At 36.2% G+C, this 16,031-nt stretch overlaps 1 protein-coding gene across 2 annotated transcripts in view; it reads right to left on the reverse strand.

The window, feature by feature from the left end:
- The window catches only part of NAV3 (neuron navigator 3), an 893,105-nt gene that overhangs the window by 237,998 nt on the left and 639,076 nt on the right, over window positions 1–16,031 (reverse strand). For both annotated transcript variants that reach the window (XM_070370975.1, XM_005889180.3), the window contains 2 exons: window positions 14,509–14,581; window positions 11,305–11,488 (listed from right to left, as the gene is read on the reverse strand). In XM_070370975.1, the coding sequence (XP_070227076.1) occupies window positions 11,305–11,488; window positions 14,509–14,581 (257 nt within the window). The remainder of the gene's footprint in view (window positions 1–11,304; window positions 11,489–14,508; window positions 14,582–16,031) is intronic.

The following is a 16,031-nucleotide window of genomic DNA, read 5'->3' on the forward strand; positions in this document are numbered from 1 at the left end:
ATAAGACAGTTTTAAGTGAAGAAGATAGGAATTATTTCCTTTCAAATTTGCTAAATAAGGCTTGAGAGAAATCAGGTATAAATTACCCAAGACGTACTATAATTAACACATTGCAAGAAAGTTTTAAACTAGGATTTTTATACAAAATAACACTGAAGACAATAGGGCACATTCCCTAAAATTTTTTAAGACCGAGGTAGCTTGAAATATATTTCCTTATATATCCTATGATATAGAAATATAGAAAAAATAGAAATATAAAAATATAGAAATGAAACCAGATCTTCAGAATAAATATTATTTAAACCAAATTCTTCCTTTAGTAGATATAGTTTCCCTTCTGTAGGATCATTGTGCAATGTTATAAAATGATAACTGACAAGGTAATAGCTCTAAAAAAGAAGAAAGTGTTCAGACACTTCTGCAAAATATCTTTTGTACCTTATTCAAAAATATTTAAGACATTTTGTAACAACTACTCACTTCAGAGCATTTTTTAAAATATATTGTCCCTACACATAAATTTTGCTGAGATGTCACTAAAAACAGTTATTGCCTAATCCATAAATGAGTCAGAAACTTAGCCTTCATCCACATGTGTTTCTTTTTAGCAGCTGGGTGGCTGAAATATCATCCTGATTACACATGAGACAGGTTACTGTGATAACTTATCCCATTAGTGAAATATGGTATGTAAATATCTTACAACCTCTGTCTAATCTTAAATTTCAGCTGACAGTTAATAAGGCCACCTGCATGGTCTGCTTTTGTGGTATCTCAAAACAGTAACTACAGAGAGAGATGCCTGGATAAGATATTACTGCATCAAAGTCTCATGCTTTTAGGAATGCAGGACTTCAAGATAAAGGAGAACTCAGGAAACCAGGCTCATATTTCTCTCACAATGTTACCACAAATTAGATTTTCCACACTGCTTTTACTTACATGTAGCTCAAAACACTATGCTGCTGCATGGATCTTTTCCACTTACAACTTTTAGTGTGGAGGAAAATTATATCCCAATGCATTCAGTGCTCCATTCCAAAGGTCCATTTTAATGCAACTACCTCAAAAAAACAAAAACAAAAACTGGACTCTCAATACTTCTAGATAAAACTATTTTTAAAAAATTAATTGTTTTCTGTTGGAGTATAGTGGATTTCATGTTGTCCTAGCTTTAGGGGTAGAGCAAAGTGATTCAGCCGTATGTTAATATGTGTAAGGGTGTGTTAGTCATTCAGTCATGTCTGACTGTTTGTGACCCCATGGGCTGTAGCCTGTCAGGCTCCTCTTTTCATGCAATTCTCCAGGCCAGAATAGTAGAGTGGGTAGCCATTCCCTTCTCCAGGGGATCTTCCCAACCCAGGGATCAAACCTGGGTCTCCCATATTGCAGGCAGATTTACTGTCTGAGTCATCAAGGAAGCCCCTTTTATATATATAAATGAATCTGAAAACTAATGTATACATATAGAAAAGACTCTGCAAAGTAATTTTCAGATTATTTTCTATATATATTGGTTATTACTATTTTAAGCAAAAAATAAATAAAATAACAAATGTTGGCAAACTCTACCCTGAGGAGTGAAAAATCTGGATTATTTAATACTTCCGAACACTTAAAAAGAACTGTAGTAAGCACAAAATATGTTAACAAATTATTTTTAGTATACACATTCATGAAAATGACATATAAAATAATTATATAAATGTTCGAAGGTCTGTGAGAAAGTAGATTTCAAGGAGTCCTTGCAATTGAGCTCCTCTCAATTTACTGCAAAGCGAATGTAAGCATCAGTACAGTAAGTCTCACATTGTTAAGGGGTGACTGGGGTCTCAAAACACTTCTGACGGTGGACTCTGATCCAGAGTCCTTCCCGCAGTGCTGTGTTTATACATATTTTGAGACTGAGAGGTCAACCAGAAAGATGTGGGTGCAGCGGGGTGGCGTGGTGTGGGCAATGAGGGTGGCCAGACGCAGAAGCACAGGGCATGGAATATGAAAAGGAAAACAGTGACAGTGAGCTTCGCAATGAAGAAAGACTCTTGACCCATGGCAAGACTATCTCAGCTGTAGAAACATGCAAGTCTCCCAAGTTCAGTTCTTTGCTTATTTTGTCATCCTCTGATTATAATTTGGCTTTCTCTGTATGCCTTATGACAGGAAAGTATTCAATGGTCATACTGAAATGATTCTGACAGTTGCATTTTTCCACTGTAAGACAATAAGTTGAATCTCTGATACACAGATGTTAGTGCAAAACAGATTAATACATAATCATTGCATATGGTATAAAATTGCAGATATAATTATCAACTCTACATTTGTTCAGTCACTAACTCATATCTGACTCTTTGCAACCCTATGGACTGTAGCGCACCAGGTTCCTATATCCAGGGGACTATCCACACAAGAATACTGGAATGGGTTGTCATTTCCTTCTTCACCTCTACATTACCAATGCCCTAGTCGAGAAGAGAGTGTTCCAGAAATAGCAAAGATTGAATAGAACGAAAAATTTCTAGTGTTTGGGAGACAAAGTTCATACAATACATAAACAGGATATCAAAATGTCCTGGAGTAAAATATTCAAGAAATAAATCACAAGTTAATTATTCTGAGTCATGGCTCTGTGATGATACATGAATATGTTTGGTAGTTATAACACCAAATTATGAAACATGGGTTTATATTGTTTTTATCTAGACATTTATGTCACAAAGAAAACAAGTCTTAAATTCTCTAAACTAGGAGTAAGTCTAATAATTTAAAAGATATATTCTCACAGTTCCCTTGGGAAGGTAGAACATAATTGTGATGTTTTCATTTTCTCCCTGGATAAGTTCAGCTAATTGATTTTCATTTATTTAAAGAAAATAATAAAGTTATTAGAATGAAGAATTATTCTGTCAAAGAACGTGATGCCATAACATGTTGATAAAAAATAATCAAGGTTTAAGCTCATAACATCAAAGGATATCATTACAGATAAAGGGGGCCATCAATGACCAGGAGGCCAAAACAGATTTTGGGCAACTGAAAATAAATGAAGTATTTTTGATGGAGAACACACAGCAGGGGATGCCTCATCCTACTATACACATGGAGGGGGAGTTCAGTCTGTAAGAGTGAGGGGTGCTGTCAGCCCATAAGAGAGAGGGAGGCTGGACTAGGAAACTGCAGATGAGATGAAGGAGGTACAAAAAGAGGGAGATTAATCAAATACCTATGTCAATTACTATTGCTGCTCACTCTATGACCAGACATAAACAAACCAACTAGTTGACCAAACAAACAAGAAACAAGTTTAATTATAACAACTAAATAATTCCAGAGAAAAGATGCCAGCAAAGAGGGGTCCCTCAATTTATAATATCCCTCTAGAGCGACATTAAATGAGCCATGGCCTGTTCTTTTACTAAAATGTATTACTCAGCCATTAAGAGTAAAATAATGCCATTTGCAGCAACATGGCATATTATAGTTTCCCATCTCTCCTGGAATAAAATCCACAGTTCTTATAATGGCAACGGGGTCATACTACCTGATCTTTCTCTGAAATATATCCTACTCTTCTTCTATGCCCTTCTTCCTGATACAGCCAAATTGGGTTATTTCCTCTTCTTGAAAAAAAAAAAAAACAGACTCCTAATTCAAGGTCTTAGCTCTTGTTCTTCTGTCTGCCTGACACTCTCTTCCATAGGATAACTGCAGAGCTAGTTCTGTTTCCCCTTTTGCTCAGTATCATCTGAGTGAGGACTTTCCCAGAAGCCTGTTGAAATGCAGAAAAACATCTTATTTCTCCTGCTCTGATTTATGCCTCTCTACCAACAGCTGCTCAATTACTAGTACATATTTATTTTTTTATTGCTTGTCTATAACTAAATATAAGCTCTAAAAGGGCAAGGATTCTTCCATTTATTTTATCCTCTACTGTATCTCCAATGTTTAGAAGAGTGCCAGGAACACCTAAGTGCTTAATAAACATTTGTTGACTGTATTAATGGGGGATTGGAGAGATGGGAGAGTGCATACATCAGGGGTTGCAGATTTGATCCCTGGCGATTCAGATGGTAAAGAATCTGCCTGCAATGCTAGAGACCTGTGTTCGATCCCTGGGTTGGGAAGATCCCCTGGAGAAGGGAATGACTACCCACTCCAGTGGGCTTCTCTGATAGCTCAGTCGCTCAGCTCTGCCTGCAATGCAGGAAATCCCGGTTCGATTTCTGGTTCGGGAAGATCCGCTAGAAAAGGGATAGGCTACCTACTCCTGTATTCTTGGACTTCCCTTGTGGCTCAGCTGGTAAAGAATCTGTCTGCAATGTGGGAGACCTGGGTTTGATCCCTGGGTTGGGAAGAGCCCCTGGAGAAGGGAACAGCTACCCACTCCAGTATTCTGCCCTGGAAAATTCCATGGACTGTATAGTCCATGAGGTTGCACAGAGTGGGACCAGACTGGGCGACTTTCACTTTCACCCTCTCCAGTATTCTTGCCTGGAGAATGTATCTTGGCGTTATATTTTGCCTGTCAAAGGCAGAAGAAGATCGTGACAGAGAATGAGATGGTTGGATGGCATCACAAATTTAATGGACATGAACTTGGGCAAACTCCAGGACACGGTGAGGGACAGGGAGGCCTGGCGTACTGAAGTTCATGGGGTTGCAAAGAGTTGGTCATGACTTGGTGACTGAACAACAACAGTGTGGAGCTAAGATTTCACGTGCCATACAGTGACCAAGCTCACGTGCCGCAACTGGAAGTCTGTGTGCTGCAAGGAGAGACGCAACTGGGACCTGAGGCAGCCACATAAATAAATAATTTTAAAAAGTGATCAAATTAATGAATAACAATTAGTGGCAGTAGCATTTTATTTATCTATAGGGGACTAATTACTAAAGGAAATACCTAAAATAATGAATGGGGTTACCTCCGTTTAGTTAGATCAAGCCTGGGAGGTCTGAGCACTGGGTCATTATTTTTAAATTGTGAGGATATATTTTGAACTACTTTTATGTAATGCATAATGGGGAACACGTGTATACCTATAATGGATTCATGTTGATGTATGGCAAAACCAATACAATATTGTAAAGTAATTAACCTCCAATTAAAATAAATTTATATTAAAAAAAAAAGAACCAATCTTCTAGGATGAGACAGAAAGGAATGAACTGCTCTATGAAGAGAGATGAGTGCTTTAGACTTGGTAGAGTCATTATTTACATGCAAATGTATCTTTCTAATGCACTTGAAGCTGAGCTAAGTAAATATTCCATTTCCTTGGGGCGGGGGGGAAGAAGTGTGATGGACAGAACTGATCAGAGAAAGTGAGAAAGAAAGGAAGAGTGAAGAGGTTGACTTGAGGTATTAACTTTGATCTATAATTTTATTATACATTGGTATGACCTTAAAGTGAGAGGAGGGAAGATGAAAATGGCTGGTTTGAGTGTTTATTACACACTAAGAGTTGTGTTAAGGAGGCACTTTAAATACAAATTATGTCCTGTGGTCTTCTCAATACCCTTCTGAGAAAGTTATCACCATTCCAATATTAGAGGTAGGAACACTGGTATTTGAGCAGGTTAAAATAACTTGCCTCATGCCACATCACTGGGAATTGGTAGGCAGAAGTGAAACCCATGTTTGCCTGATGCTAAAATAACCAAAACTATAGAGATGATACCCCATCATAACAGCAGAACTATGACTAGCTGTCAAGCTTTAAAAACACTGAATAAAAGCATAGAACATAAGCACTGTGTATACACACACTGTTACTATTATACCCTTTCTTGGTTTCCTCAATCAATCAATTAAAGAATAATTTATTTCCCTTCAATTATTTTTCTCTGGGAATAAAAAAATCGTGATATTAAAAAGGAGATTCATAAATGTCTTTGTTGTTTGTTTCATTTTCTTTAAAGTTTAATTGATTCACCATCATTTTTGAAGAGCACACTATAATCCACAACATAGAGCTGAATTAAGCAACTAATTGAAGCCAGGTTCACGAGGGCTTAAATTACCAAAGCTTTCCTGTCATCTTAAATTAAACTTCCTTCTATACTTCTCAAGATTTATAACCTCAGGCTGAAAAGCTGTAAACTGCCCCAGTTTCACAGTGAATCTCCCAGAAGGAAAGGATGTTTCCTGGAAAAGGGGAAGGCAAATGTCTTTCATGGAAGAGGGTTCCAAGAGCAATGTGTGTGGCAGGGGTCACAGGAACCTTGGCAAGGGGCTGTAAAGAGAGCAGGCAAGTCACTCAAAAAGCATGTGCCCAGAGATTTTGCAATTTGACTTGTGAGTCCTGTAGGAAGGAGCAAGTTCATCTAAACAGCAACTGGACACATTCTTGACTTTCTCCTACAAAATGAAAAGCAGAAGGGACAAATGATCCTCTGTGGGGATCATAATCTCCCAAATTCCCAAAACAGCTCTTAGTTTCGTTCAGAAAGATTTGTTATCACTGCCTCTAATACTCTATCACCTATGTAATTTCTTAGCTACACTTTCACATGCATTTCGTTTCTTTCTCACATGTTTCGTGAAAGACCAAAAAGGAATATAGTCAGGGATCAGTGAGGATGAGGCAAATAATTTCATGCATCCAGATAAGGTCTGATGATGGTTCCACTACATACCACTCTGAAACTATCTATAGTTCAATATCATGACCACCTGAGAATCCGAAATACATTTATCTTTAATATAGTATTTTTATAAATATACACAATTTCCATTTTAAATGACCTACCATTGCAAATTCAAATGTTAGTCTTCCTTCTTAAAATTAGAAGCAGCTATAATAGATTCATTCATTTTTACCTTAAATCACTTCAGAAATCATTACTAAGCACCTCCTGTGTATAATGTTCTTGTTTAATCCCTCGAAAAGTATTAAAACATAAAAACACTACTCTCCTCTCAGGGCTTACGATCTGGAGGGGAGGAAGTAGCAATAATAAACAATGACTATAATAAATATGTTTTAGGTTAGAGAGTGATTAGGGCTATGGAAAGGAAGGGAAAGTACAGCAACCAGGATGGGTGGGCAGTCTGTAGTGCTAACAGAGTAGTCAAGGTCACCATCAGTGAGAAGGTGACATGGGAGCAGTGAACCTGAAGGAGTGAGACATTCAGCCAAGTGACTCTCGGAGGAAGAGCACTCTTGCAAAGGAATCAGACACAGCGTGTTTCCTAAGTGGAGAGCAAGCTGAGGCTATTTGATGCCATATCACGGCTCTGAGCGGAAGAGTGACATCTGCCAGGTGTGTTCAGTGAGTTTTAGATTCTGACCCAATGAACCCCCAGAACAACCTCATGATATTGGTGCCGTTGCCCTTTTAGCAAACGGGAACCTGAAGCACACAGAGATCAGGTAAGTTGTCCACAGTCACACAGCTAGAAAGAGGTAGAATTGGGACCCAGGTACAGGCAGATTCCAGAGGTGAGCTCCCAACAAGAAGATCTGTCTTGAACAGGACACACACAGGCACCTGTGCCCACATCTACGCGTACAGCACACAACCACACACACACTCAACAGGAGAGAGGAAGCTGAGAAGTCGCAAGAGGGGAGTTTGCCACCCCCGCTCTATTTCTCTTGGTTCACATTTGATTTTCTGTCTTGTATATTTTACTTGTTAATCTTTAGATCAAAATGCCTATTTGAATGAAAAATGTTCAAATGGAAACATTCAGTGTTATGCTCAAAAGAGCAAAACAAATTAGCAATTCTTAGTGAATAAAATAAATGTTGTGGAAATCTAGGCAGCTATGCCAGTTTATTTAATAAACAAAATGAACAAAACAAAAACATTCTCATGAAACAAGGTGCACTAAAATCCTTTCAGGTCTACCAAGAAAAATACAAGAACATTTTCTGGCTAAATATCTAGAATAATATAGGAACCAGTCATTTAAACCGTTCACTTGGAAAGAGCTTTGAAATCAATAGAAAATCTTCATAAATCATGATTTATGACTCACATCTCAAGCAAACAAAGAGAAATGTGTCCCTGGGGTTTTTTTCACATTTATCACCTTGGTTCTATAGTATGGAGACTTAAACCTTTCCTATGTATACTGTCAATATAGGTTTTGAAAATGCTTAAATATGTTATCACATTTCAGTTCATATAAATTATAATCATATACTATTTCACTATATCAACCTTTAGCAATATTTAAGTAATATTTTAGCAAACTTTAAGCAATATTTCTGTCTCTGTACAACATTGTAAACTCTAATTCCTTTGGCAAATTTTACTCATTGATGAATGATTAATAAAGAAAAATTACAGTTTCACCAAAAAAAAAACTGAATGTACTAAAAGGCCATGGAATGATAAGGGATATTTGTTTTTACTCAATACTGCAAATGTGCTTCTGTTCTTTAAGCTTGTCTTAGCATTTTGTGATGTGTGAAACTGTGCAGGGATCAAAGTGAAAAATATGATCTATAGTGTAAGTTCTTTGAAATTCCTTAAGAATGGAGAAGGAGAAAAATAAAACATACACTTTATTATTAACTTTTGAGGGGTGATTGATAGAAACATCTAGATTGCTTATCAAGCCCGCTGCTGCTGCTAAGTCACTTCAGTCATGTCTGACTCTGTGCAAGCCCATAGATAGCAGCTCACCAGGCTCCCCCGTCCCTGGGATTCTCCAGGCAAGAACACTGGAGTGGGTTGCCATTTCCTTCTCCAATGCATGAAGGTGAAAAGTGAAAGTGAAGTCGCTCAGACATGTCCAACTCTTAGTGACCCCATGGACTGCAGCCCACCAGACTCTTCTATCCATGGGATTTTCCAGGTAAGAGTACTGGAGTGGGGTGCCATTGCCTTCTCCGTTATCAAGCCCACACAAATGGAAATAAGTATTAATATCTGAAATAGAGCATTCTCCAAAACATATAATAAATTCTGTTGAAATGAAGACTTTGAGCTCCTCTTTATCATGAACCTATCTAAGCACTACATTTAGTACAGTAAGTACTCTGATTTGTTAAATTACCAATCCAAAAAGTAATTAAATCCAATTTATCAAAAGAAAAAAATCAGGGTTCCCAGGTCACACTCATGGTAAAGAACTCCCCTGCTATCCCAGAATTAAAGGACACTAGTGAAAAGAATGGGCTTCCCAATGCTTTTTATAACCTTTCACTGAAAAAAAATAAGATAGCTCTCTCCAAGACGCTGTAAAATGACCATGCCTATTCTATATATAGTTCTATATTTTAAAATATTATACAGCTTCATAATATCCATGCATATCTAGCAAGAAGAGAAAAAAAACTCCCCCAAAGGGTTATAACCACTGAGGAGTCTGGGGCAAGAAACTCCAATGACAGATACAGCAGTAGAGTGAGGAAAAGAAGTGACAAATGGTAGCTCATCTCATCTCCAGAGTCAACATTCTTTGCACAATACCATTTTAGTTCCTGTATTTTTCTAGCTACTATTCTTGCTTCTTGTCTATTCAAATGGCTTAAACCAAACTCTAAGAAATATTATTTCTGGCAGGTCTCAAAATCTAGATCTGCTTCTATCAACCATCACCCCCCAATTTAATAAGTCATATGTTTTATTCTTCTCCTCTATTCTTAAGGAAAGCCAAAGAACTTATACTATAGATCTTTTTTTTTTCACTTTGATTCCTGAACAGTTTCACACAACAGCACAAAATGCCAAGACAAGTTTAAAAAAGCAGAAGCACATTTGCATTTTTGAGTAAAAACAAACATTCCCTTATCACTCCATGGCCTTTGTAGTACATCCCAAATTTTTTGGTGAAACTATAATTTTTCTTTATTAATAATTCACTAATGAGAAAAATTTGCCAAAAGAAGTAGAGTTTACATGGTTGTACAGAGACAGAAATATTGCTTAATGTGAAGCAAGGGGTGGTTGACAGATGAAAGAGGAGATTTCTGAACTGTTGAGTATCTGACAATAAGTGGGAAGTGGTTTGTGAACATATTTCGGAATTTTATATTAGTTTTTTCAGTCAGTACTAATTGCCAAAAACAAACTACAGGCAAACTGTATTATTAGGTTTTAGGTTTGGCTTCTAAGATGGAAAAAGTTAAATATTTACATATATTTGATACATGTGTATATTTTAGAAGATGGTAAAGAGTATTTTTGTATTGGACATTCTCTCTCCTTAAGAAAAACAATCATAGCTATGTATGCGATAGAACTAAAGAGCTGATAACCCACACATTGATCAGAAACAAATAAACAATTTGCATGAAACCTGTTAATCTTGTTCAGTGATCATTTTTTGACGTGCCAATTTAGCTAGGTTTATTTAGTCCCACTCAGCACCGATCTGGGTCTTTCTGTGAAAGCCTTCTGTGGATGTGGTCTAAATCCATACCATTTGACTTAAAGGAGATTATCCTAGATTATCGCTAGGATAGTAGGCCCAATTCACTCCTTGAAAGGTCTTAAAAGCAGGAGTGCAGCCTCCCTGAGAGATGAAATTCCACCTGTTCATAGCAGTTTTGGCTCATGCTCACAGTGTCAACCTGTCCTCTCTGTTGGGCTGCTGTTTGTCTTCACATTCGCCTTGCCAGCCACACAATCACGTGAATCAATTCTTTACAATGAATCTGTTAACGCTATTTTTTTTTTTACGGATTCTGCTTCTCTGCCTGAATCATGACTGATGTAATTCCAAACTGAAAAAAGCAGTAATGAAAGAGTAAAGGATGTTGTAATGGTTTGTCAGCACTGGATCCTGGCTGTGTCTACATGTACCCACAGACTCAAGTAAGACAAACATAACCTGTGTATATAAATACACACATACAATCTCACATCAAAACAGCATGTTCCCAAACACTCAAACTCCTGTGTTTAACAGGCCTAAACTTTTTGACAGATTTAATGATTTAACCAATCTGAAACATCGACAAAAGAAAACTATACAACTGGAGACCAGGACTCCAAAAGTACATTCTAAATAAGAAGAAAGTAACTGTGACACGCAGCTTACAAGAAAGACACTTCACACATTTCGATACAAACCACGATCACCTTTAGAAAACAAACACAAATATTTCACCTAAAAAGTGACAATGTTGGTTATCCAAGCAAAAGAGGTTTTAAATTCTATAACATTAGTCAAATAATCGCATCACATGGATACAACTACATAAATATGGTGACCAAACTCACAAACAAAAACTTATAAAAACAAATTGCCAGCATCCCACCCTGGCTGTGTCTACATGCTCCCAAGACTCCCATCAATGTAAATTCATTTTAAACACATCCCCCGCTTCCCTCCCTTACCTGGACTGCATATCTTGCTGGGTTTTGGCCTGGCTGGCTTCTGCTTGAGGGGAGGCGTGGGTGACCCGCTGCTGAAGCTCCACCAAGGACTGGTAATACTGCTGCTGGTGGTGCTGCTGCTGCTTGTAGCGAGACAAACTGAAAAACAGCCCTAGAATGGCTTTTAAGTTTCCATTTCTTATTTCTGTATCAAGCGGAAAATATAAAAACAGTATCATATAAAATTATTTTTTTTAACAAAAGAAATTCTAGAAGCAGTTTGCAAATTGCTTCCAATAGATTCTTAATAGACTAAATCTTTGAAGACAGAAATAAAACTTGGTTTTCTCAGTCACACATTTAAGTAAGTCTGATTTTCTAAAACATGCTAACAGTTTTACTAGTTTGGAAATTTCAGAGAGAGAACAAAGGTTACTCAAGGGATGCTCTTTGCTGACCCTGAACTAAAGTTTTTCTCAAGGTAGCTTCTTCATGCCAATAGATAGGTGCTCTGTTTTGTGTTCCTCATTTGATTTATCATTCTGTTTATCTCTCAAATGGGCTTCCCAGGTGGGTCAGTGGTAAAGAATCTGCCTGCCAGTGCAAGAGATTTAGGAGACACAGGTTCGATCCCTGGGTCAGGAAGATCTCCTGGAGCAGGAAATAGCAATCCACTCCAGTATTCTTGCTTGGGACATCCCTTGGACAGAGGAGTCTGGTGGGCTACAGTTCATTGGGGTCTCAAAAGAGTCTGACATGGCTGAGCACATGCACACACACACATATTTTCCCTCACAAATGCACACAGCTGTTACCAGTGGAGGGATGCCTATGAGCTAGAGAAAGAAAGCTCAGTGGCTTGCATTATAAATACTGATGCTATATCCTGCTGCTGCTGCTGCTGCTGCTAAGTCGCTTCAATTGTGTCTGACCCTGTGGGACCCCATAGACAGCAGCCCACCAGGCTCCTCTGTCCCTGGGATTCTCCAGGCAAGAACACTGGAGTGGGTTGCCATTTCCTTCTCCAACGCATGAGAGTGAAAAGTGAAAGTGAAGTCGCTCAGTCGTGTTCGACTCTTAGTGACCCCATGGACTTTAGCCTACCAGGCTCCTCCATCCATGGGATTTTCCAGACAAGAGTACTGGAGTGGGGTGCCATTTCCTTCTCCACTGATGCTGTATGGGTGTACCTCATAATAACTGTTAGCAATATTCTAAATCACCCACCAAGCGATTTATTAAAAAACTATGTATTTGTCCTCCAAAGAGCAGATGGCACCATAGTTATCCACTTTAATGTTCCAATTCTTTTATTTTTAATTCACATTACATATTAACAAATGATTAAGATAACTTTATGCATGGCTTTAGATGCATGCTTATTATGCATGCATAATAGTGTAAGTAGAATAAGCATAATAGAATAAGTAGAATTTCTAGTTCTAAACACATGAGGCTCCTGTGTAAGTTTTTCTAACACTGAGGAAAAAATAAAATGCACAAAGTAGGCCATAACACGAGCTAGTTTTTTTCTTCTGGAGTTATAATTTTAGAATTAGAAAAAGAGAGACCACTAAAGCTGGATATAATGCTATGCAACCTATAATCATACTTTAAATGAAACTTGCCATTGACAATAAAATATATCCTCTTGTGAGGTCAAGGTTTTATGCCTCCTTTTCAGAATTTAGAAACATTAATAAACCTACTTAAATTTCTTGCTCTCTGATGGTTTATAATGTCACACACACACTATGCAGTGGAATTTTTCATATAAAATAAGGCTGAGTTATTATAACCCCCAACCTTCCTCACAGGGGCCATAAGTATAGGCTTGATCAGTATAAAGCTACAGTGAGACAGGATAAATTTTCTTGGGTGAACCTGCAAGTATTAAGTTTCTCCTGTGAATCTTATTGAAAGATATTCTTTAAACTTGTTTTATTAGTATTCATGTTTAATAAATACAGAAAATCATTTTGACTATTCATATATTTTTAGGAGATAAATAAAAAGCAACAGGCTTATGTTAATAAAAGATGTCATGTTAAAAGGAAGAGACATAAAACCAACAAATAGTAACATTTCCACCTACTTTTAACCTCTTAGAAAGTAAAGTATCATCCTGGACAATTTTCTCAAATATTATTCTCAGTAACAGAACCATGTATTAGGTTTGAACCTAAGTTTTGGCCTTTAAGTATATAATTTAATATTAAATATCATGACATAAACATATAAAGGATAGAAGAAGTTCAAAATAAAATTTAAACAGTGCAGAAAAATTGAGAAAAGTAAATAATTCTAGTTCATGTTCATAATATTTCAGAAGTCACACAATTCCTATTTTTGCAATGGCAGTAAAACTTGTAAAATTTAGACCTATCTAGTATTTATACTATCTGTGGGAGTCGGGAAGGCTTTGCAGAGTAAATTGACTGTAGTAGAAACATTAAGTAACAAAAATTGCCAAAAGGGATGAATGTAATATAATTAAAATTCTAATTTAAAAAATGCTTGTTGCTTATATAGATCTCAAAGGAACTGATATGTCATAACGTTAGCAATTGTTTTTGTTACTATTACTACTTGAAAATTTTGAAAACGTTTCCTAAAAAATATATGTTGAAGAAAAAGAAAGCAGGAAAAAAGTGACAGATTTAGTTGTCTTTTTCCTGTTTTCTGTATTTCAATGTCAGTGATGATCTTTTAAACTTTTAAAAATGTTAAGGCCTTTACATAGAACAGTTACTAATACTAATTATTTAAGAATTCCTGAGGACTTGATTAAACTTACCAAATATTTAGACTTGGACTGCTAACTTGATCAAATTATAGAATTGTTATTGATAAAACAATATTTAAGCATTAATTACACCATTTAACTGTATTTCTGTCCATCTACTACCCAGCATTATCTATCCATCCATCTACTTAATATTCTAAAAGTACTACTTAATCGTTATATCATAAAGATACTTTGTTAATATGCCCCCCTTCCATATACTCAGTAATGTAAAGAACAACTTTGACAAAATCTGGAACATAGCTACATAATGAAAGCATACATTAACAACCACAGAACTTATGTTTCTATTATTTTGGAAACTTTACTAATTTCCTTTTCTATATTAAGGGCCTATGTACTCTCATTTGACATTTCTAGTGTTATCAAAAGTCTTTTCAAACACAGATGCCATTTGTGACAATTATGCTTTTTCTTACCTTCAGCAGATAGACCTTGAACATTTACTCCTCTGGCTGCTAGAAAACTAAGGCAGACATCAACATTTTCAATCTGCAACACGAAAAGCAGTGAAAAAGTAACTTAGAAGATTATTTTTAAGTACATAAATGAGCTAGAATGAAGCCAGAGAGAAAGATAAAGAAAGAATGAATACTTTACATTCATTTCATACTAGAGATCTTTAACTGGACTATAACTAGAATAATTTTGGCTAATTGCAGGATGAATATAAAGACTGCATTGTCTGATTTGGTACTTACAAACAATTCATAGAGGCCTGATCAAGAATGGCATTCTTACAGATTAGCAACCCACCTACTTAACATAAAACCAGGCTGGTTTTGTGCTTCACAAGTCTCTGAAGCATCCAAACAGGAGATGCTTAGAATACTAGGATGTGGGTAACTGAGATTCGAATAGTAACAGTCAGTAAGTATGCCAAAAGACAAATAAGATGGAAAAGGGGTTGATACACATGAAACAAATGAAGTATATTTTCATTCTAAATCATAGAATTCTTTTAAAAACTGTATTTACTGTTGTTGAAAAACAAAATAAAACAGGAAATTAATGTGTGATATGGTGTTATTAAGTAAAGTACAGATTTGGTTCAAATTTACCAAAATTTTATGCTAGTGTCCATTCTTTGTTTTTATACATTATTCAAGATTCCACATTGTATTTAGTTGCAATAAGCCAGCTTCAGCTGCATGCAACAAATTCTGGCAAATTCTCTTTTTATTTGTATTTCATTATCAATATTTTCTAATTTTCCTTGCTATGCCTTCTTAGATACATCCATCATTTAAAAGTGGACATTTAATTTTCAAATACATGAGGTTTTTAAAGGATCTTTGGTATTAATTCCTCATCTTGACAGCAATTTCTTTTAAATGCTTTCATCTCAGCAATCACCCTCTGTGTTTTTTCAGGCTTCTGACTTTACTGAGACTTTCAATGGCTAAGTCAAAGATCTCTCTTGGTAAATGTCACATTGCACTTGAAAATATGTGGGTTATTTTCAAATATCTTTTGATATTGATTTTTAACATAATTCCACAATGATAAGAGAACAGACTCTGTATGATTTCAGTACCTTTAGACCGTGAAATTTTACACCTTGTTTTATGTCCCTGGTGTGTTCCAGTGTCTCCGAGTTTATAGTCTATGGGAACGTGAATAGAACTTTGCAACCTACTCTTGTGTGAAAATTGTATAAATCTTAATTATATTAAAATGGTTCATGGTGCTTTTCAGGTCTACTATACCCTTCTACTTTTCTGTATATTCTATTAATTTTGAGAGCTTGATATTGAAATTCCAACAAAAATCTTAATTTATCCACTTAAAAATAATTTTATTATATAATGGGACTATATGACTTTGTTCTATATTTTCTAAGTGTTGTCTTATTTTCATAATTTAGAAATAAAAAGAGAAAAACTATATTTGTATTCCCATAGTTGAGTAATTCTCTGATTAAATACAGACATCACCTTTG

This window comes from Bos mutus, chromosome 5, assembly GCF_027580195.1.
Source record: "Bos mutus isolate GX-2022 chromosome 5, NWIPB_WYAK_1.1, whole genome shotgun sequence".
NCBI lineage: Eukaryota > Metazoa > Chordata > Mammalia > Artiodactyla > Bovidae > Bos > Bos mutus.